This window comes from Pecten maximus, chromosome 15, assembly GCF_902652985.1.
Source record: "Pecten maximus chromosome 15, xPecMax1.1, whole genome shotgun sequence".
Lineage (NCBI taxonomy): Eukaryota > Metazoa > Mollusca > Bivalvia > Pectinida > Pectinidae > Pecten > Pecten maximus.
Window position 1 is genome coordinate 23,335,716 of NC_047029.1, and position 24,615 is coordinate 23,360,330.

At 37.6% G+C, this 24,615-nt stretch overlaps 2 protein-coding genes across 2 annotated transcripts; both read right to left on the minus strand.

Annotated features, from left to right (window-relative positions):
• Positions 1-5,936: 5,936 nt before the first annotated feature.
• On the minus strand, positions 5,937-6,659 carry LOC117343321 (uncharacterized protein K02A2.6-like). The gene has a single exon (XM_033905663.1). The coding sequence runs from the start codon at positions 6,657-6,659 to the stop codon at positions 5,937-5,939; it is 723 nt and encodes a 240-aa protein (XP_033761554.1).
• A 1,356-nt stretch (positions 6,660-8,015) lies between these two features.
• On the minus strand, positions 8,016-9,333 carry LOC117343322 (uncharacterized protein K02A2.6-like). The gene is made up of 2 exons (XM_033905664.1): positions 9,324-9,333; positions 8,016-9,082 (listed from the first exon to the last, which is right to left on the minus strand). Exons 1-2 carry the CDS (start codon positions 9,331-9,333, stop codon positions 8,016-8,018), a joined length of 1,077 nt encoding a protein of 358 aa, XP_033761555.1.
• Positions 9,334-24,615: the final 15,282 nt, after the last annotated feature.

The window sequence follows — 24,615 nt, forward strand, 5'->3', positions numbered from 1 at the left end:
GACTACCTCACTGAACAAGATAAAGGAGGCCCGTCGTATGCCATCAAAAGAAATTATGTTAAAGTGTCTTACCCAAGAACACGTTTGTCGCCCACACCAGTGAAAGTCATACAAAACGACACACATACACCAACACTGAAAGTTAACTAACTTGTTTACTTTAAAGAATAACAAGAGCTGTTGGAGAACACATAGCTCGTCTCGCATATGTTTGTCAATAAATAATTAAAATATATCAATTTGTATCTTTTCGCAAATTGCATTAATAATATTTATATTGTTTACTTGATCAGATTGTGTTTTGTGAATTCATGCAATTTTCAAAACCATACCAATTTATATATATTATATATATATATATCTAAATTATGTTATTGACAAACGTTCGAGAGACAAGCTTTGCTGTTGTAGATTGAATGAATATATTAAATACAAATGTAATTGCTTTTGGACATATTTCTTCAATTATTTTTTTTATAAAATATTATCTTGATGAGAGTTGTCTCCCTTGAAAAATGTGGACCGGTATAAATTGTCTAAGGGCCTGTTTCCAGTAATGTTAATTCTCCATAGGAGCCTGCCCCCGTATAATTTCTTATCTAGCTCAACTACAGTTTTTTTTCTTTTCCGAAGAATAATTTTACACCTTTCCGACACCCAGATTTCATAATGTCAGTGAAAATGTATTTTTATAAAGTTGTCATTTTGAGCATCAAAGACATAAGGTCGTAAATAAAAGAAGGTTATCTCGAAATTGTAATTCGCAACATAGTATAAATTTCTTTTGATAAATATTTCCAAAACATCGTGTTTATTCATAAAACATAAAACAAAAATTTTTTCGGATGAAAATGCACTTGCAGAGACACAATTACGAAGAAAAATGCCATAAAATTGCAATTTTCTCCCGTTATATAGTTTTGGATGCAAATTTCCATCATAAAATCGGTTTTTACCAAATATCAGCACCCTAGTACAATGTGATGTGTTAATAGCTTTCAACATTCGTAACAACAACTTTAACACAAAGTCAAAAGATTTAAAAACAAACAAACAAAAAACAAAAACAAAACAAAAAAACACAGATTCAAATGAAAAAATCCATTTTTTTTCTAGTTTTACTCCAGGAAGGGATTGTCTTACTCCATAGGAACTCTATTGCCAAATGTCAACACCCTAGTACAATTATAAAGTGATGTATTTAATACCTTTCAACATGATATTATTGACATACTAAAAGCCTTAAAAAGTGGTAAAGCTGTAGGAAACGATACAATAAGTCACATTATGCTTAAAAGTACTGCTATATCAGTAGCTTATCCTCTATCTCTAATCTTTCGTACTTCTTTGGAGACTGGGTCTTTCCCTACACAATGGAAACATGCTCTAGTGATGCCTATTTTTAAAAAGGGAGATAAGCAAGATCCTTCCAATTATAGGCCAATATCATTACTTTGTACTATAGGTAAAGTTTTTGAACGACTCATTGCTAAATATTTACATAATTACCTGTTAGAAAATTCTTTAATTTATAAATACCAGTCAGGCTTCCAACCAGGCCATTCTACAGTTCATCAGCTAATTGAAATCTATCAAAAAATATGTGACAACCTGGAAAAAAACCAACCTACCTGTCTAGTTTTCTGTGATATTTCCAAGGCATTCGACAGAGTGTGGCATAGGGGACTTGAAGTGAAACTAGCTAGCTATGGTATATCAGGTAAATTACTCAACTGGTTAATGGATTACGTGTCAGATAGAAAACAGCAGGTATTTTTTGGGAATAGCAAATCACTAGTTAAGTCTACAAACGCAGGAGTACCCCAGGGCTCGGTGCTTGGACCTCTTTTGTTCATTATATACATTAATGATATAACAGATAATATAGAAAGCCTTTCAAAACTTTTCGCGGATGATACTTCTCTTTTATGCTCTGATAAATCCCGGCAGGTTATTGAACAGAAAATCAATAGTGATCTTTTAAATATTCAATCGTGGGCAAGTAAATGGTTGGTCAAGTTCAATCCTGCAAAAACTGAAGCGTTGCTTATCTCTAATACAGAACTGGATCATATTATCGAAATAAATTTTAACAATATAAATAATGAATTTGTTGACTACCATAAGCATCTAGGAGTATATATAGATTCTAATTGTAAATGGAGCAGTCATATACAACATATTTGTAAAACAGTAGCGAAGCAATTAGGTGTCCTCCGTAAATTGAAATATATCCTAAATAGAAGAACATTAAATATAATATATAGATCCTTTATTCTCCCTGTTTTAGAATACTGTTGTGAACTTTGGGACGGTTGTTCGATTGCTGACGCCGACAGTTTAGAAAAAATTACAGCTAGAAGCTTGCCGAATTATCACTGGTCTATCTTCATATACAAGCAGAACATCCCTGTATGCTGAAACTGGATGGGAACCTTTATCCCAACGGCGTTCCCGTCGAAAACTCCAATTGTTCTATAAAATACACAATAACATTACTCCTGAATATCTAAATACTCTACTCCCACCCATTGTTGCTGATCATTCTGAACATAATCTTCGCAATGCAGAAAACTATATCTTGCCTAAGAACAGATTGGAATCTTCTAACCTATCTTTTCCCCCCTCAACAATTAGACAGTGGAATCAATTACCCTTAGATATTCGGCACATTGTTTCATTTTTAACCTTTAAAAATTCCATTCGTAATTCTGACCTACCACAGGTACCAAATTCGTTTTTATATGGTAAACGTAAAACTAATATCTTACATACACGGTTAAGAAATCGGGCTAGTACATTAAGAAATCATTTATTTAGAGCCAACCTTATTACTGATCAACGTTGTCATTGTGGCTTTCCTATTGAAAATACCCACCACTTCTTCTTTGATTGTAATATTTATGCGGAACAAAGAATTACACTATTCCGCCATCTAAACCGCTATATTCCTCTCAACGTAAATCTACTTCTTTTTGGAGACACGACTCTTTCTGAGCAAGAAAACGAATTGATTTTTATGCACACTCAGCAATTTATCAATAACTCTAACAGATTCTAACTCCTAACATCCCCCCCCCCCCCCTTCTCTCTCTCTCTCCCTTCTCTCTTTGATAAGTTTTTAAAAAAATCTGAAAGTATTATAAGTTTACTTGTATTTGGTCTTTTCCGACGTCGGCGGCAACAGAGAAACGAATATACAAGAAAGTACGGAATGACCAGGAGGACGCTAACCAAGGCACGGGAAGTGATGGACATAAGTAAAAGTTGTGAGCATCGAATAGTGCTAGAATTAACTTTTGCCGTCGGTGTCGGAAAGGATTACTCACATTATATATGTACATAATATTGAATAATAAATAAGACGCTCCCCTTCTCTCCCCCCCCCCCTCTCTCTCTCTCTCTCTCTCTCTCTCTCTCTCTCTCTCTCTCTCTCTCTCTCATGATGTATTTTTCCACGTGTGACTGTATGATAGTGTGAGATAATGTATTTTAGTATTGTAAATAAGCCATCTTGAATTTTGTAAATATATACAGTTTTATTGTAAGGAAAGGGCTTTGTATAAGTTGAAAAACTTGTGCCCGATCCTATTGTTTAAAGACAATAAAATATGTTTAAATCAAAACCTTTCAACACTTGCACCAAAAACTTAACACAGAAATATTCTAGGTCCAAGAATTTGAAAAATCTGTTGTTTTTTTTTCCAAAAATATCTTTTAGTTTAACTCCGGCAGGGAATAGTTTAACTCCAGAGGGCTCTATTGCTAATTATCAGCACCCTAGTACAATTATAAAATATTTTAGTTTAACTCCGGCAGGGGAAGTCTAACCCACACAGGGACCATATTGCCATCAATTACTATGCCTTTCAATACTTGCACCAAAAAACTTAACATTTGAAAAACCAACTCTACTTCGAAGAGACTCGCTAACAAGGCGAACCAACTCGCTAACACCAGTGAACTTGATAAAATACGATCTACGGTATTCGATGAATTAAACATTACATCGTTTTTCAACTCTCATAGTTAGATATTTCCAATTGTTTTCCGACAACTCATTGTTATCGTACTGATAATGATTACCAATCAATTTTCTACGTAATAAAAAACCCGCATTTTCCGCATGATATTCAGTATAAGGAAGTTTTTATACAGTACTTCATTTTCCGCATGATATTCAGTGTAAGGAAGTTTTATACAGTACTTCAATACACAATTTATAGATATATCAATTAAACGGACATTTTTTTTCTGTGAGGAAATATCTTCGATTATTTTTGTTTAACTTTGTGCGTCACTGCATAATAAAAAGCTAACGATCTCATTCATCAATGCCTGTGGAAATAAACTTTACTATAAATATAATGTTAAAGATGACGACCACAATCTAACGTGTTGTGTTGTTATGGATAACACGAGATTTGGTTTGGTTTGTTATTGTTTAACGTCCTATTAACAGCCAGGGTCATTTAAGGACGTGCCAGGTTTTGGAGGTGGAGGAAAGCCGGAGTACTCGGAGAAAAACCACCGGCCTGCGGTCAGTACCTGCCAACTGCCCCACGTAGGTTTCGAACTCGCAACCCAGAGGTGGAGGGCTAGTGTTAAAGTGTCGGGACACCTTAACCACTCGGCCACCGCTAACAAGAGACGGGAGCTGTAAGAATCAATATTCAATAAACTTCAGATATGTTTTCAAAGGTGTATTACAATCTATTTATTCAAAACAATTTCAATAAAAAAGATAATTCATCTATAAACTTATACAAACTTAAACAAAGGATATCATACATAAGTCATAAACAATCAAAAAAGTAAATCTGTTTACGATAGAAAAAATGAATAATACTAATACTCTAGTTGTGTAGTTATGAGATAGACAATTTTGTGGGTATTGTCATCACAGCTGGGTTTCCCATGGGATGTGTGACGCATTTACCGGAAGTGACGTATTTACCGGAAGTGCCGCACTGTATAACACATTCGAATTTTGAACCGAAACAGGTGATTGCACGTAATATATAAACTTCTGAATATGAAAACATTCTTATTTTAAAATTATTATGAGAGAACGATTTACAACAGATCGTTCGGTTTTTTACAAATACCCCCACCGCGCCTGTCGTGCGATTTAGAGAAAAATGCATCTAAATTCTTATACAAGCGTCTGTAACGGTTCTGGTGATGCATGCGTTGACACATATCACAGAACACAGATTGTAACACACTGCTAATAGTTTCAATACTATAATGATTTTTCCAGTTAAAAAAAGTTAAATATCTGTCAAAGTTCTTTGATAATGCTTTGATGCGTTCTGCAAGCGATTTGATGTTTTTGAAATTTTTTGTGTCAAGGAAAGAATGTGGCGGGTGAAATAATGACCGATTTGAACCATCTCTTATCACCGGCACAATCTGGTGACGTAGCACAAGATGTAGAGACTTTTCGGTTACGTAATCTTTACATAGAGAATTTTCGAAAGATAAATAGAATTTATACTTCGTGTCTAAAACATCGAAGCAGTGATCCTGATGACCTGCAGTCACATTCCACACACCCTTCCATTTGTTTTCAAATTCGCCACCACATTTCAGATTCCCACATTTACCGTATATATCAATGTCTACTCCGTATGCTCGAAGTTTACGTATAAATTCGTCTCGCTTTGAAGGAGCGTTGCAATGACTTATAAAGCCGACAGCTGTTTTCGTTTTCGATTGAAATAATTTGTAATGTTCCTTTACATTGTAGCCTGTTGTGTGCAACTTCAGGAGTCTTATGGAGAGACGCCTTTTTCTCCGATAATCAAACCCTCTCATTTAAAAACCTTTATATCGAATGTTGACTTTCCCCTTTCACGGGTTTTATCCTTCCCCTTCCCGGTTCTGTCGGTTTCATTCTGACCGTTTCTCCAGGCATTAGTTCAGCTAACGCCTTAGTGCCGCGATTGTAGTAATGTTGTTCTTTTCCTTTTCTTTGGTTTATGTCTTTCCTTGTCTCCGACGTAGGAATTGTGCTTGGCTCCAAGCAAAGTCCTAGTCCTTCTACCGTACAGTCTTTGCACTGGGGATGACTTCACTATCTCTCTTGGCGTGTTCCGCCAATCCAAAATAGCAAGATAAAGGTCCCGTCGACCCTTCCTTGATTTTTCCAGAATTCGCTTTACAGTTCTCACCGCATTTTCCACCTTACCATTGGACTGTGGATATCTTGGTGAACTAGTGATGTGTTGGAATTCATATTCTTTCGAAAAATCTGAGAATTGTTTTCCGTTGAATGGTGGACCATTGTCAGACATTACTATGCATGGTAACCCATACCGCGAGAAATGAGACTTTAACTTTCTGATGACCTCGTTGCCCTTCTTGTCATGGAGGCGGTCAATCTCAACAAAATCAGAATAGTAGTCCACAGTGAGAAGGTAATCTTTTCCAGCTGTATGGAACAAATCCACACCTACTTTCTCCCATGGCCGATTCGGGGTTTCGTGTGGTATCATGGGCTCTCGGCTATTTTCAGCTGAGTAAGTATTGCAAGTCTTGCATGCCTGAATATGTTTTTCAAAATCTGAATACAGGTTTGGCCAATATAACGACTCCTTCGCTCTTCGCAAGCATCCCTGAAGGCCGATATGACTGGAATGCGCCCTTTCTATCATGTTTTGGCGCTCCGAGAATGGAACTATGACACGGTCGTTCTTGAAGACCAACCCGTTCTGGATCGTTAGCTCCTCTCGAAATGGGAAGTATTTTTATACTTCTAGAGAAAGTTGTTCCATGCTGTCCGGCCAGCCCCTGCGAATGACACACATTAGCTCTGCAAGATTGGTATCAGTTTTGGTGACTCGTTGTAACCTACACAAAGTCTCGGGTGATACTGCCAGATGCTTTACACCATTTACCTGTTCCACTTCTATGTTGTGACTAATATTTCGCCTTTCTTCATCAGTTGACGGCAAAATGCCCTGCTCAATGTATCAGCCATGTACATGTGTGTGCCTTTTTTGTAGATAATTGTATAGTCAAACCGCTGTAGATTGAGTAGCATCCGTTGTAATCGCTTTGGAGTGCTGAACAAGTTCTTCTTGTGGATAATCTCCAAAGGTTTGTGATCAGACTCGACAATCACTTTGTTTCCATATGTGTACTGCTCAAACTTTGTCATTCCAAAAACCACAGCTAGCAGCTCCTTCTCGATCTGGGCGTAGTTGCACTCGGTAACCGTAAGCGCTCTTGACGCATACCCCACTGGGTGTCCTTCTTGGAGGAGGCAGGCTCCTAGCCCGTACTCCGATGCATCACACTGTAATATTGTTTGTTTCTTTGGGTCAAAATACCTCAACACCGGAGTGTCGGATAGTGTTGCCTTTATCTCACTAAATGCTTGGCCATGTACAGCCTCATCCCAAACAAACTCAGAGTCCTTTTTCAAAAGGTCGCGTAAAGGAGAAGTCAGCTCAGACAGCCGTGGTGCGAATTTTTGCACAAAATTGATCATTCCCAGTAGACGTTGTATGCCTGCCTTGTCCTTGGGAGTGGGCATCTCAGTGATGGCCTTGACCTTCGCCGGATCCATTTCTAAACCTCTTTCTGAGATTACGTGGCCCAAGTATGTGACAGAACTTAGACAAAGCTTTAATTTTTCCTTGTTCAGTTTGATATTCTTCTCGCGGCATCTGTCGAACAAAGCATGGAGTTTCCGGTCATGATCTTGCCTTGCCTCTGCGTCAGTGTCACCGCATCTAAACACAACGATGTCATCATGTATTGCCTTGGTTCCCTCTAGACCCTCCGGTGCTTCATCCAGCCTACGTTGAAACTCTTCTGGCGCTGGGGAGATACCAAAAGGCATTCTTATCCACCGATAACGGCCCCATGGCGTGCCAAATGTCATCAAATAACTGCTTTCCTCATCCAACTCAATATGCCAGAACCCGTCCTTGGCATCTACTACTGAGAACAGTCGTGCTTTGTTTAGCTCTGGAAGAATGTCCTCAATTGTCGGCATCGCATAATTATTCCTCTTGAGTGCTTTCTGAGATTACGTGGCCCAAGTATGTGACAGAACTTAGACAAAGCTTTAATTTTTCCTTGTTCAGTTTGATATTCTTCTCGCGGCATCTGTCGAACAAAGCATGGAGTTTCCGGTCATGATCTTGCCTTGCCTCTGCGTCAGTGTCACCGCATCCAAACACAACGATGTCATCATGTATTGCCTTGGTTCCCTCTAGACCCTCCGGTGCTTCATCCAGCCTACGTTGAAACTCTTCTGGCGCTGGGGAGATACCAAAAGGCATTCTTATCCACCGATAACGGCCCCATGGCGTGCCAAATGTCATCAAATAACTGCTTTCCTCATCCAACTCAATATGCCAGAACCCGTCCTTGGCATCTACTACTGAGAACAGTCGTGCTTTGTTTAGCTCTGGAAGAATGTCCTCAATTGTCGGCATCGCATAATTATTCCTCTTGAGTGCTTTGTTTAGCGGTTTGGGATCAATACAGAGTCTCAAGTTCCCATTGTGCTTCTTAACCACCACGATCGATGAAATCCAGTCTGTTGGGGTGGTAACTGGTGTTATCACACCAAGGTTTGTTAGTCGCATCAGTTCGTCCTGGACCCTATCTTTCAATGACACTGGTATTCGTCTCACTGGTATTTTGGTAGGTGGCACAGTGGGGTCTACCTCGAGGTGGAGTTTGCCTGCTAACTTCCCAAGTCCTTCAAACATGGTGTTGTCGGTTGTTGATGCCTGTAGGACTACCTCCTTCGGAGCCTCAGCTTTCGGATATAAGTTATGTTTATTCACAGTAATCAGATTCATGGCCTGTATCACACGTGCTCCTAGGATAGGCTTTACTGTTTGGTCGACAACTACAAATTCCACTGAATATTTTTTCCGGTTTTTCGGGTTACGGACCAGCACTCGTCTGACTCCAACTGGTGTCATCTCTGATTGATTGAACATCACTAGGGTCATGTCCGTCTCTGACAACTTTTCCAATTGAGGGTCATCAAACACTTGTAAATACTTTGATTTAGGCAACACATTGACGGTTGATCCACTGTCCAGCTGGCATTCTACCAACACCCCATTTATGTCAATGATAGTGTGAATCTTATTAGGCTGACCAACGTGTTTTATTGAGTTTACATCCTTCTTATGCACCGTAAATATAAACTCTTCATCTGAGCTTTCATTCACTTCCTCCAGCTGATATACTTTTGGTCTGTTCCTCCTATTCTGATTCCCATACCCTTGGCGAGGTTTTGACCTACATTTTTTTGCGAAGTGATTCAATTTCCCGCAAGCTGCACATACTTTTCCCCATGCTGGACATCGCTCCTCATCATGACGGAAACCACATGCATCACAGCTTATCATGGATTTCTGGGGACTGTCTCTTGTGTGTTCCTGCACTGTTACGTGTTTTTTCCTGTGACTGAGAGTGGTTGCTTTCTTTCTTTCCACATGCCTTAACTTCCTCACTAGTTATGTCTTTCATATGTTGAAATGATTTCTCAAAAGACCGACAGATGTCTATGCATTTTTTTAATGTCAGAGACTGATCTTGCAGCAGTTTCTTTCTTGTCGCGTTTTCTCGGACACCCATGACTATTCTATCCCTAATAAGACTCTCTTCTAATGTACCGTAATTGCATGTTTTTGCTAGTGACCTTAATGCCGCTACGTATGCGTCGATTGTCTCCCCTTGGTCCTGTGCTCTGTTGTTGAACAGATACCGCTCATATGTTTCATTTGTTTGCCCTATGCAAAATCTTTCAAATTTCTCTAGCACTTTGGTTATGTCAGTCTTATCACTGCTGTTGTCGAACGTAAGACCATCGTATATTTGTAACGCGTCGGGCCCTATGCACGTTAGTAACGTAGCTGTTCTCAGCTCCTTGGTTTTATTGATTAGACTACTTGCAATTTCGTAATTGTCCCAAATTCGGCGGAATTTCTTCCAGTTCGAGCAAAGATTGCCTCGCAACTCCAATGCCGCTGGTACAGGGAGGTTTGAAGGTACTTGAACTACAATGGGCGCGCTATTGCCAGTGTTGGCCATGTTTACAGTTCGTTATTCTTACGAGATCTATATGTCCTTATTATACATTAATTCTAATAATGTCGCTTCGTGTGAACGTTCTAGTCCTACCAAACACTTCTGACACCATGTAGCGTCGTTCAAGCTTGAATAGACAACCAGATTTGATGCTAATAACTTCAGTCGGCAGGTGCCGGTGTATTCTTCACATTGTAAAACAGGCCTGGTCTTCACACAAACTGATGACGTAGTTATCATGTACACAACAAGGGAGCACTCATTATACAGAATGGGGGTGACCATTATTTATGTTAAAGTTTATACGATAACTATCGTCACACGGGGTTCAAAGGTCATGCGATTATATAATTGACTGTCACCAGGTGCACTTTTTGGGGTCATCTCGGTATACCTTATTTTACAGGTGCATGCACAGGACGTCGTTTGCGATATCACGGACTAATAAGATAGCATGTTTTAATGCCATGCAGTGATGAGATCGTCCTTTCCTTTTTTTCAACTGCATCATTTCGGTAGTTGCTGAACTTCGTTTTCAATCAAAAAGAGTGCATATAACGGTGCTAAATAACTTGTTCAAGACAGGGCCGGGACATTATACGTATACCATGAACAAGCAGTATCAGTTGAAATTAAATTTTTCGAAGTTAAAATTTGGATGGGGTAATAGCTGATAGTTGTTTGATATTTTGATTTTTTATTGTACTTGCCATCTATTTAGGGCTATGCCAATCTTCAATTCTTAAAAAAATTGACCCCTACATGACTAGTTAAAAATGTATACCACACACAATATCGATAAGAATAAGAAGTTGTTCTGGGTATTCTGGCGTTAGCCCTAAAATACTATAAAAGTCTGTCGTTGACACAAAATAACCACTACTTCCCCCTCAAGTATTCTCTTTTCTTTCTCATTTTAATTCAGTTTCATAATTCTGTAAGCACTTCAGCCAGTTTGATTATTATTAGTGTAGCGTTTGATGCTTACACACTCAATTAATAAAGTAATTCATCAATAACTTAAATTTTATATATGCGAGCGATGTAAAGTGGAATAAATGGATAATTGAATATTACAAAGAATACATTTTACAAAGCGTTAAACTCTTTGACATTGTCACTGGCGGATTTAAAGCCCCCCCTAAAATTGTCAAAGTAAGGGTATCTTAAAAAACGAATTCCCGTATCAGCGAAATAACAATATCAAATCATTAAAAACATCTCTCATATACTTGTTTTTATAAAACACACCAGGTATGAATCTATCGTAAAATACACTAGAATGCAGGATTTTGCATTAACCTGCTATTTTTCAGGGGGAGTACCGGCGGACACTCCCCCCCCCCTCCCCCCTTTTAATTTCGCACGCCCCCTATTTGTAAATCCTGTGTCCGCCCCTGATTGTAGACACTAAAACTAAGGGGCAAACTGATGATATCGAGTGTATTAAAACCGAAATAACGTAAGAAAGTAATACTGTTTCGAAAATTTGAATAAAAAGGGGTTTAAAACAAAATGACTGAAGGAACTCAATATTTCTATAATCATACAGTGATAGATGAACTCATAAAATTTGGATTGAACTCGAAGAACTTCTAGCAAACATTAAATCTAACATTGTGGGAAATGAAAATAAATTGATGATGGATCATAGATCACAACGTACAAATCGTTTGGTAGGTCTGAAGTATGATTTTCGTATTTGACGACGACATGATATTTGTAAAATGTGCAGAAATAAATGAACAGGTCTGAAGTAAGTAATGTTGGTACACATGTATACGTTCCAGTAACCTGATGACAGTCTTATTCGTGATTCACTTTTCTTTTTGTTCGTCCAGATTTCAGTAAACTGACAAAAGTTAATCAATAAATAAGCATTTTGTTCTACCTTTGTGACAATTATTTCATTATTTAGAAAACGATACGATAGTGACGTTCTGTGTGAATCAATATATGCCCCCTCCCCCCTTTCCACTTATCGAAAATCTTATTCTCGAAAGATTGCAAAATTTGCTATAATCATTTAATCATTTCATTTTTCCGAAATTTTGTTCCGAAATTTTGGCCCCCAGACCCCTCGCCAAAAAAAATTCGGCTCCCGCCTATGGCGCTCGCATTATTTAGAAAACGATACGATAGTGACGTTCTGTGTGAATCAATATATGCCCCCTCCCCCCTTTCCACTTATCGAAAATCTTATTCTCGAAAGATTGCAAAATTTGCTATAATCATTTAATCATTTCATTTTTCCGAAATTTTGTTCCGAAATTTTGGCCCCCAGACCCCTCGCCAAAAAAAATTCGGCTCCCGCCTATGGCGCTCGCATTACCACATTACCACTAAATTACTGGACCCCCCCCCCCCCCCCCCCCCCCCCTTTCCAATTCCTGGATCCGCGCCTGCTGTGTACTGTCATATACGGTGCATGGTAATCAAACGTTCAAAATAACGAATAATTTATAAATCATCGTTCATCGACGAAACTCTTCAAATAATCGTAACTTAGACGAAACTCTTCAGCGAGCCGAAGCGTTTTGCGGACAAAATGCATGCGGAGATGACCCCCAAAAGTACACCTGACGACTGACGATCATATAATCGCATGACCATTGAACCCCGTATGTAAATGAAGAATCTGGACAGGCTCAGGGAGCAGTTTGAGAAATGGCGTTCTGAGCGAGGAATTCGGCGATGTTTTCACGGATTTTCACGTGTTTTGGATGTAACTATTCATATTGAGTGGCACGGTAGGTTAAAGATGAATGTTTTCTGATGACGGTCGCATATAGTGTGCGCCGTGTCAGTTTGAATAAATGTGTTTTTTAGCCGGTTGAAGTGAGATGGGGTGCCGTTTCGCTCGTGGCGTAGTTGCCAACCTTCAGGTTAACAGATTAATCGAAAGTGATATTTTCTATATGCAAGCGCCTGTGTTCCTGATCAGATCTCTTGCTGTGTCCATTTGATTTGAGTCCGTTCAAGAAAACAAAATGCCTGAAAGGCGGCCATTTATGATTTTGACAGTTTAAGATTGGTATCGCTACTTATAAAACATGTCAGACCAATTTTGGCTAAAATCAACTCAGGCATTAATGAGGAGTAGCGTTTTAAAGCAAATATTTTGCTGCTTCCCTTCCTGGTCGCCACCCCTTTGCCTCCAGAGATCGGACCAGTCTCATTTATTGAAGGTAATATTGTCTCCCAAATAATGTTTCAGGAAAAAAACTGATTGCATCGTCAGAATTCTCTGCTCTACATGGGAATTTTTAGGCACTTTAGAAATTATTCGATTAATGTCTCCCATTAAATAATATGTTTCTGCTTGAGAGTGTAAAAGTGTATGGATTTTTAAATCACATACATATGTATGTCGGATCCATATATACATTTGATAAATCAAGTCCTTATCTATAAAGGAAATACCTGTTAAGGGAATCACTGTGGTATAATCTTACAATTTGGTCCCGTTTCTGTCTAAATAAGGGCTATAGTCGTGGGTGTGTTTCAAGTCTGTACGGGTCTCCGGTGTAAAAGGAAAACGAATAATAGAGAAGACTATTTTTATCGCTGCAAGAAATCTTTTAAAGTCAATTTATATTTAAATAGTGAAAACCTTTTTTACCGATATACCTGGTCACGTACAGTGTATGACACTTTGTCATAGATACACACAAAGAATTTTACAGTGTACGACTATTTCACATACAGAAACACATGGAAATTAACAGTTTAACACTTCTATGTATTTGTTACCCCCCCCCCCCCCCCCCCCCCCCCCCCCCACCCACCCACCCGTCAAAAACAAAAATAAAACACACACACACACACACACACACCCACACACACACACACACACACATATCGTCCACACTATCCTAAGACACCTTATATATTACTGCGATAGTACCGCACACCGTTCGCCCACTTTGCATGCTGTACACATGTACATATCGCCTACTTTTCCTGCCCGCTTGTGTGATTCCACAATTATACATACTAATTATAAGTTACAATGAATAACCAACAACTTTAACTAATACAATGATAAAACAGAAAAACTTACGTATGTTTTATCTGGGCATTTCAACAGCAGTCGTTGTCTGTGCTAGGGCCGGCGGTATTCTGATGTCGAGAGAACTGTCGATAGAAGCATAACACTTAAACCAAAGACAGCTATTCATCAATTCATTCACGCCGACCCGGCTTTTCACCGGGGTGTATTTGAATGGGTGTTCTCTGCACGCAACATTTTTTGTTAGTGATTATAGTCTTTTTCATAAAAGGAGTTTCAATGATAATAGGCAAATTTACCTATAAAAGTTACCTGTCGATACTCAATCAAAGCAATAAATCATAGTTTATTTAAGTGTCGCATGTTAATACATTACATGATAAAATAGGTATTTGAGGCACAATCACTTAAAAAAAAAAAAAAAAAACCAACAAAAACATGTAGGTAAAATTAAGGATTAATTATTAAACATCATATATTTATATGTATATCTGATATATTTATTTAATTTAATTTTTTACTGGACATTAGTAAAAATGAGCATTGAATAGTGTTAGAATTAACTTTTGCCATCTTGAATTTTGTAAATATATACAGTTTTATTGTAAGGAAAGGGCTTTGTTTAAGTTGAAAAACTTGTGCCCGATCCAATTGTTTAAAGGCAATAAAATATGTTTAAATCAATTTATTTAATTTGATATCTAATTTCTAATTAAAAAACGACAATACAATTCTATATGTATGAAAATGATCTTTTATCCAAAATTATGATTTATTTCATCTCATTAAAATCATTCAAACTGATAACTTGAAAAAAAAATGTATATCTATATTTAGATAAATAAAATAAGTGTGCACAAACAACAATATACATGTAAATCTTGCAGGTTCTATAGTACAACCAGGTACACAATCAATTACTACTAATTACTGTGATCGCATGTTATTAATTACCTATCACTGCAGGAGTTGAACATTTTGACAAATTACAAAAAGTGATATTCATCTTCTATGTCACCAGAGTTCCAAACTCTACACAGACGTTCACTTCTTACAGAATTTCGATATCGACGAGTTCAGAGTATTGGCTGATAAATGTTTTCTACTCAAAACAATCAAATTAAGTTTTGGTATATGTTTACTTATATAATGATGTACAGATAAATCATCTACTAGATGTCTGTACAAATCACATTTTGAGGAATTCTCTAATAATGTAAACATATCTTGTCTTGCATTGTCAATAATTATTTGCAAGTCTACAGAAATAATTAAATTGCGTTGATTTATTCACATTTCGCCAAGGTCGAAAAAATGTTAACCAATCAAATGTACTCTTTCACATTGGCATATGCATGCACCTTAATATTTCATATGCAGTTCTTATTATTAAATGGTTTGAACCAGCACTTAATTACATTATGATACTGGGTACACACAGTTGGAAATCTACCCAATCCAAAATAATAATTACAAAAATTACAAAAATTACAACACCAAACGTCAGACATTCGACACAACACCTGACGTTAGAAATTCAACTCAACACCAAACGTCATATATTCGACACAACACCAGACATGAGATATTTGACTCAACACCAAACGTGAGCTATTTGACTACACCAAACGTCAGATATCTGACTCAACACCAAACGTCAGAAATTTGACTCGACACCAAATGTGAGATATTTGACTCAACACCAAACGTCAAATATTTGACTCAACAACAGACGTAAGCTATTTGACTCAACACCAGACGTGAGGTATTTGACTCAACACCACAGGTTAGAGATCTGGCTGAACACATGTAATATACAATAAAGTAGGGGGTTAGATGATAAAGCAAGTTTCTGGTTTCCCGGGACCAGGGCCCGTATTTTAGAAATTTGTGCTCAACCCAATTTTTTCTAACTCGCTTAAATCATGAAAAAGCTAAACAAAAGTGGAATTGAATAGCACCAGAGTGAATTAAGTCGCTCAGGCTATGGTGACCTACATCATCACATAGCCTGGGATAAGACTTGGAATATAAGTTGTCGTTGGTGACATTCTGGTTTCGTGTCCGAAGAGAGTGATGTTGTAAGGTATACATGTACGTATCTTCATCCCAACATTAGCGGACTACTTTTTTAATGCTCGATCGCATTAATCAACATATGTCAGTCTCGTCTATATTCTCCCCCTTAGCCTCTTATAATCCACACTAAATCTCAGACTAACACACAATCAATTTAACCAATTACTTTTATATTAGTGAACTAAGCAGATGTATAACTATAAAAATGGTTCGACATTTCACTTTAGAATTTGAATCGAAACCGGTCGTTAGACATTTGGCTCTGCACCGGACGTTAGACGTTTTCCCTCAACACCGGACGTTAGATATGTTGCTCGACACCGGATATCGACACCAGACGGTAGACATTTTGCTCGACACCGGAAGCTAGACATTTGGCTCGACACCAGACATAAGACATTTGGCTCGACCGCGGACATCAGACATTTGGCTCGACAGGGGATATCAGACATTTGGCTCGACAGGGGACATCAGACATTTGGCTTGACATAGGACATCAGACATTTGGCTCGATATCGGACGTCAGACATTTGGCTCGATATCAGACGTCAGACATTTGGCTCGATATCAGACGTCAGCCATTTGGCTCGATATCAGACGTCAGCCATTTGGCTCGATATCGGACGTCAGACATTTGGCTCGATATCAGACGTCAGACATTTGGCTCGATATCAGACGTCAGACATTTGGCTCGATATCAGACGTCAGACATTTGGCTCGACATCGGACATTATACATTTGACTAGACATCGGGCATCAGACATTTGGCTCGACATTGGAGATAAGTCATTTTGTTCGACACCAGACATAAGACATTTGGTTCGGCAGCGGACTTTAGGCATTTGGCTCGACATTAGACATTCATCTCGACAGCGGACTTTGGGCATTTGGCTCGACATTGGACGTTCGAAATTCATCTGAATAGATCTATCCCCGTTTCCCGCTGCCGTCAGCTGTCTAGCGGAGTATACCATATCATCTACCAGCGTGAATTAAACTAATTTCTGGTAGACCAGAATAGTCTATCCTTGAATCAATAACTCTCCACTTCTTTGTTAGCCCACGCCCGGGTTAGTAACAATGTCAATATTTGGTTCATTCTTGACGCACAAGAGCTTCGTTATTATCCCACTCTATACATTATTTAAGTTCTTACTCTCAGCATAATTCGATATTTGAGTTTTGTTTACATTACAATTCAATCTTTTAATGAGATCAGCACAATAGTCTGTCTACCAAACCATTTAATAAAATACACAATCTACACATGATATACTAAATTCAGAGTCCAATACCTCGGAAGTCAAAATGGCCGACAGTCAACCTTCTTGAATTTAGACAATTGAAGCGGATTATCGACATTTTTTTTTTTAAACGTCATGTTTAGGTTTCTCTTGGTCCCTAATTGTACCATTTTATGCTTTTATAGCTGAATAAGTTCCGAAATGTGTTGAAATTTATTATTTCAATTTGAAGTCATTCATGCATGTTGTTTTCCATTAGATATATTGTAATGTTTAAAAATGCTTCGTCATAGAAATATTTAAAACTAATACTGGTGGTACAGACATTAATCTAATAAACACCAACTAATGGAAAAAAATCGTATCTTCTTTAAATGGTCGCTTTTAACATACAAAGTATAGAGGCGGAGTACGATACGATATCAACTTGTCGGGTTTAAATGTAAATATTTACACTTTAAACCATAAAAATAGAAGCCCAAATTTGGAGGAATTTAAAATATACACCAATCCCTTCTGGTTTTTAGCGATTATAACTACTCATTGTCTGCAATGTATTGTCTTTAACAGCGCCAATCACTTATGTCAATTATAAAATACTTACGTGTACATTTACTGTGTACTACAGTTCCACAGAAGCCTTCGTCCCAGATTAGTATCACGACTACAATGTTGACAGTTCACAATCCCCGGAGGACATTACGTCTCGTCAAGGTCGACATAAAACAACCGAATCTGTTTATAAGTTTGTGTCTGTACGTGATGTCTATTCCTAAAACCCGGGTAGAAGTGGTCACCGGTCAACCGTAGACCCATAGAACAGGAATTACAATGTAGCGTAAGATGGACATTATTCATGCTTGGTATACTTAAGGGTCGTCTATATAGGCGAGTATTGTTGAATTTCAAACACAAATATATACCTACAAATTTGCACAAAAGTAATCATGTAATATACCAAAATGTCTGTTTGGACATGTAGATTCTTCTAATCACCATTCATATTCGGTAGATGCTATTAGTTTGTTCAATAGAGTTTTTTTTTTTTTTTTTTTTTTGTGTAAATGTAGCTTGAAATAATTCACACAAGTCACACCAATAGTCATGCTATTATACTGACAAGTGTCTGTAGCACAAGGTAGAGCATTCGTTTGACCGGATTTTACTTTATATACATGTATGTAGAAACACTTATTTTGATCTTGAAATGCAAATGGCGACGGTGAATAATATTACACAAACTATGGCATTAAGGGAGGAATTTCAGCCAATAAAATGCTCTTATATCTACTTTTTAGACTTCTGATCATAGTAAGATGGATGTTTTAAAGACAAATTGTTAAACTGCATGGTGAGTGTATTGCCTTTTTCAGAAAAGGGCATATTTTACCCCAAACGCAGCGTTTGAACATGTTTTCCTAAAACAGTCTTCTTGTCATGTCTAGAGTTCTTGATAGTGTTTAATAAGAGCATTTTTGATGTTTGAAAAAAAACCTTGTATGCCATATTTGTGTGATATTATTCACAACCGACATTTGCTTTTCAAGGTCAAAACAAAATATTATAAAGTCAAATATGGTCAAACCAACGCTACTATTGTATACTATAGACATTTGTGAGCAAAACGCCATGGCTATTTTGTGCAATATATGTGATATAGTAGAGCTAATTGTGTTCCCATGAAACATACATTTTTCGCACGTGTTCTTCAAATTTACAAACAGCTTAACAAATTTCATGTCCACAGCACGTTTCAAGGTTTGCCTTGATACATACTAAAAGTTAATCAAATTATTTGTGTTAAATTTACCACTGTAGAAATTTATATGCATGTAAAATATCGCTGTTTTTACTGGATTTGCTATTTAGATGCCCCTTAAACCCCCGAAACAGGACAATAATGATGTAAAAATGGACATGTCTATATTAAGTGTTGGATGCATATTCACCGCAAATTCGAGAGAGTGGAGTTTTGCATCAGTCTTGGTACTACGGATGGATGTGGTATCAAGTGTGCTCTCCTTTGGTGTAACAATGTGCTGTATCTTCACTGCCAGGGATAACTCTGTGGGGCTCTACCAACACCGGGAAACATAAGTACAACTGTATGAGGAACACACACAGAAATCATAATCAAAGTAGGGGAGGTGAAAAACGATCGACTCCCACTTAAAGTAATTAAGGTACTCACATGGAGAGCTTTGGCTTATTTTGTTTAACGTCCTATTAACAGCCAGGGTCATTTAAGGACGTGCCAGGTTTTGGAGGTGGAGGAAAGCCGGAGTACCCGGAGAAAAACCACCAGTCTACAGTCAGTACGTGGTAACCGCCCACGTAGGTTTCGAACTCGCAACCCAGAGGTGGAGGGTAAGTGATCAAATGTCGGGACACCTTAGCCACTCTGTCACCGCGGCCCCAACTAAAAAAAGGATGAAACGAATTTCACAAAAGAAAATTTATATTTTCAGATAAGAACGCCAACATATTATATTCCAGCATAGTTAGTGTAAATGAGCGAAGTACCGGGCAGAGTTCAAGTCAAACTCGTGGCACAGCGACAGAAGTGAGAATGGGCTATTGTACACTATAGCTATTAGCAATTTAATGCCGTCCTCGACCTCTTTCTCTTTAAATGACCCTGAGTTGACGACCTTAACAGTGTTTCGATAACACATATACACCTGGGGATTACGTTACTCATAGTGTGTGTATCTATAGTCACTTAATGTAGTCGTTATATACACTATACTGTATATTGCCTATTTTTTAGTTGACTGGTCCTGCTTTGTAGAAGATTTCAGGATGTTTATACCTCTCTATATACCATATTTATCCGGCATAAATTCCGTGTTTGTAAATAAGCCCACAACTTCCTATTGAAGTTTTATTATTTGTTTCAAAAAACCCTGAAGTCAAAATGCATGTTTGCCACCTACATATGTAGGCGTATTACAGGGTAACTATGGTAATTGTTTTCTTCTCCTCTTTACAAGGCCTACTTTCACTTTCCGGAGAGCTAAACGAAGGACAAGTAAAGTAAATACCCAGCAAAACTTATTTATCTTTTTACAATTTTATTCGAACTGCACATGATCCTGTTTTCGGTGCCTACCCAGTATTCTGCAGGCAAAATAGCCCGAAGGCCCGAAAGCCCGAAGGCCCATTAGTCCGAAGCTCTGATAGTTCGAAAGTCACATATATAAAAATCAGGGTCACATAAGATAAGAAGGCACGTGGACCAAGAATTCTTCACCCTTAATTTCATATGAAGGTATTTTATATTTATCAGGAATGTTTGTCCTTTGTCTATCCGTTTGTTGGTTGAATGCTACACGCTTCTTTCATACTTATGATTCATATAACGCTTTTTGTTAATAGCTATAATTCTAGAGACCTTAAAAAATATTGACACAAAATAAGACAATTTAGAAACTTCAAACTTTTAAAATAACATCATCTAACGTACAATGTATCATCATCAAACACATTATCATCTTACATATCATCTAATTTATCATCATCGAACATGCCGTCATCTAACTCGTCATCATCCAACATACTATCATCTAACTCGTCATCATCAAACTTCATTATCTAACTCGTCATCATCTAACGTACCCAGTTGTGTGATCGCACAACGTTCCAAAAACATCGTGCAGACACCGTGCGCACATCGTACAGACATCTTGCGCACAAATGTTCGATGTGCGATACAAACCGCACAACTGTGCTGATGTAAACCGCACAGCTAACAATAGGTTTATAAATATTACGAAATTACTTGTTATACGGAAACATATACGAAAAAAAATTAAAATAATGATATGATCGGTCGCTAATATATATACGTGCTGCATAACAACTGTTTTCATTCATGGAACACATATGACCAGTTATTGTTTGCCGTTAAATACCGTCCTTTTGTCTCGCAAGTTTTCGTGATGTTTTCGACAGCCTATACATCTACATGTATAGGATGGTAGACGGACTCCACTTCGATTATACATATTATATGTATTTCTAAACAATACCATCATCTAACTCATCATCATGATCAAACGTACCAAATCATCTAACTCCCAACACAAAGACAAACATATATCTACCGAACGAGTAGATTGCAAACTTACATGAACATGATTAAAATGTTAACTTACATATATAAAGTGTATACGTTCAAAAGAGTCAAAATTCAAAATATGTTCTCTCTATATACATTGTAATTTTTTCAAAAGAAGGAATAAACAAAGTTCAAAGTGCAAGGTAACCTGGGGTCCATTGCGGGTACAGTATACATTTTCAATAGAATCTTACATAACAACGTGTTTCAGTTTCGTTAAATACCCAATGCAGTACCTCACCAGCAAAACCCGTTTGGAAGCCAGTATGGTGTCTGCGTTCAAGCATGACGGTGTTACAATATGATTCGCTGAGAGTATTGTCTCAATAGCCCTTGGCATATACGGCCAGGTGTGATTACCGTAGTCGCTTCGTAAGAAGCCCTCGGTTTACAGGTAAAATAAATCTGAACGGAGATTTTATTTCAGAAGTTTGGTCATGTACCTTAAGTGGATAAAATAGCTAAGACGTACTTAGGTCCAAAAACAACACCTTCCAGCGTAACTGAAACACTTCCTAATTTTTATTTTTTTTCTTCTCTTTACTAAAGGTGGTCCTACCCTCGATCTCTTTACACTCTCTTATTGTGTAAAATCACATTGGAAATGGCTGCATTGTTCCTCCATCTCCATCAACACAACCAAAACATCCAGACGTTTGCTGAGAGACAGAAACAACCCTCTGGATTACTTCAGTGATGAAGCTATTATCTCAAGTTATCGCCATGACAGACAGACCATGTCTTTATTACGTCATGATTTGAATATAGAACTATCAAGAGCAACGATGAAAAACCGCGCTCTTCCAGTTTCATTGCAGGTGATGAAAGCTCTCAGGAACTATGCCAGTGGTAGTCACATGTCGGTAATCGGTGATGCTCATGGAGTGAGCATGGCAGTGTCTTGCGCAGTAAAAACACTTTCATTCACACTTGCACGTCAAAATCAACGATATACAGATGTATTAGGTTCCCTTTGGATTTTCAGCGTCAAGGTCATGTAAAAAGAGGGATTTATTTTGTAATAAGAAGATTTCCATATGTCCTTGGGGCTGTTGATAGGTCACTTATACCGATATCTACGCCGACAGAGGATGAACAATTTGTATGTATACAGAAATGGCTTTCATGCCTTTAACATTCAGGGAGTATGTGATGCAGACCATTTGTTTTTAAAAGTTGTAGCTTAATGACCTGGTGCAACACATGATGCTCACATATGGAACAATTGTGGTATGAGTGCAGCTTTTGAAGCAGGGACCACAGCAGGAGGTTGGTTACTTAGAGACAGTGGTAATAGGCTTATATCATGGTTGCTTACCCCTAAACAGAATCCTCAAACACATGGATACAGGTGTTACAATGCATCTCACCGTAGCACCCGCTGTGTCATTGAACGTACATTTGGAATATGGAAGATGAGATTCAAATGTCTTCATAAAGGTCTTGTGTTGTCGCCCAAGAAAGCTTGCAATGTCGTCCTTGCAACAGCGGTGCTGTATAACATAGGCATTAGAAAACGTATACCACTGCCTGAGGATGACGATGAAGAGGATGACGATGAAGAGGATGACGATGATCATGACAGTTGATGATATTTCGGGTACTAAGAGTGAGAGATCAACTGTTTGAGCAGATGTCTCTAAAGTTAAACATTATGACAAAACTACAAAACTTTTAAGACAAAAAGTTTATTTCAGAATCAACAGTTGTATCAAAGTAACAAAAAGAGCATTGTAGTGTGATACAATAATGTAATCAAAATTGGCACCGTTTTCAATAAAAATTCTTTTCGTTTTTAAGCAATCTAAATGATATTGGTAATTATTTACAAGATGATGTTGTTATTATCACTGTTACCTTAAAGAGAATTCCTATAAATTGGAAAATTAACTAGATATTTCTGTTAGGGACTCCACTACAGTCTTGACAAAAAAATTGTGTATGATTTTATTAATGATCTTTTCTTGAACTTAACATAATATTTTACAATTGGAGAAAACAAAATTGATCAAATGAAGTTTAGCATGGTCCTTGACCATTTGAAATTGTTTTGGTGATGGTAATAAAAATATCATTTTTTGTTAGAAGTTATAAATGAGTGTAATTAATTGTCCTATCTAAAAACCAGTAAATAATCCTGGTCATCACCAAATTATATTACCTTTAATGACACAATTTCAGCTAAACTCATAACACTATCCGATAGACGAACCTAACTAAAGGGAAAGAACTCATTTACCTCAGAATGCCGCGGGCAGTACTTATATAGTATACTTCGTGTAACAATGGGTATCGACACACAATAGTTCTTATTTAAACACATTTCTAATGTAACACAAGCCATTAGACGAACATTTATTATATATATATATATATACAACATATTGTCCGACTATAATTGTCTAAATATGATGAACAAGTTTTAAAAGTAGTAATAAATGGATTTAAATGTTATACACATTTAGAACTTTATTCGACCGCTACGGGCAAAATTAGGTAGGATTGCCGATACACCAGTGTTCTTTCAGACTTTGTTTATTTCAATTGAAAATTTAGTAATACATTTATTGTGTTACATTATTCAACACTGGCATGATTTTTCCTTGGCGATTCAACAAAACTATTCGTCCAGAATGAAAACACCGGACCAACGGAATAGATGGCATCGGCCCCAGTTTCTTCATTAACTATAGATAAGATAGTAGCTAAGGAACTTTCCTTAAATGTAATGGAAATATTTTATATCGCCGTCAGCGTATATCATGTTTTTAATAAAAAAAAATCACAGAGAATACATGGTCAGTGTCTTAAAATATAAGCTGTATTTTGGCGAGGGAAAAGAAAGACAAAAGTGGCGAGCCTTGGTGTAAGACACTGACCATGTATTCTATTTATCCTGCAACAATAAAAAAAATCATTTTGAAGTGAAACGGTGTCAAACATGACAACATATGTTCGTTGTTTCACTTTGAAGTAGGTCAGTCGAATTGACGCACGTGCTAAGATTCCAAATTACAGCTGTTTTCCGTCACTGCTGTACACAGCAAAAATATATACGGTGGGTGTATTCCGACAATGCGGTGGCAGTTGCA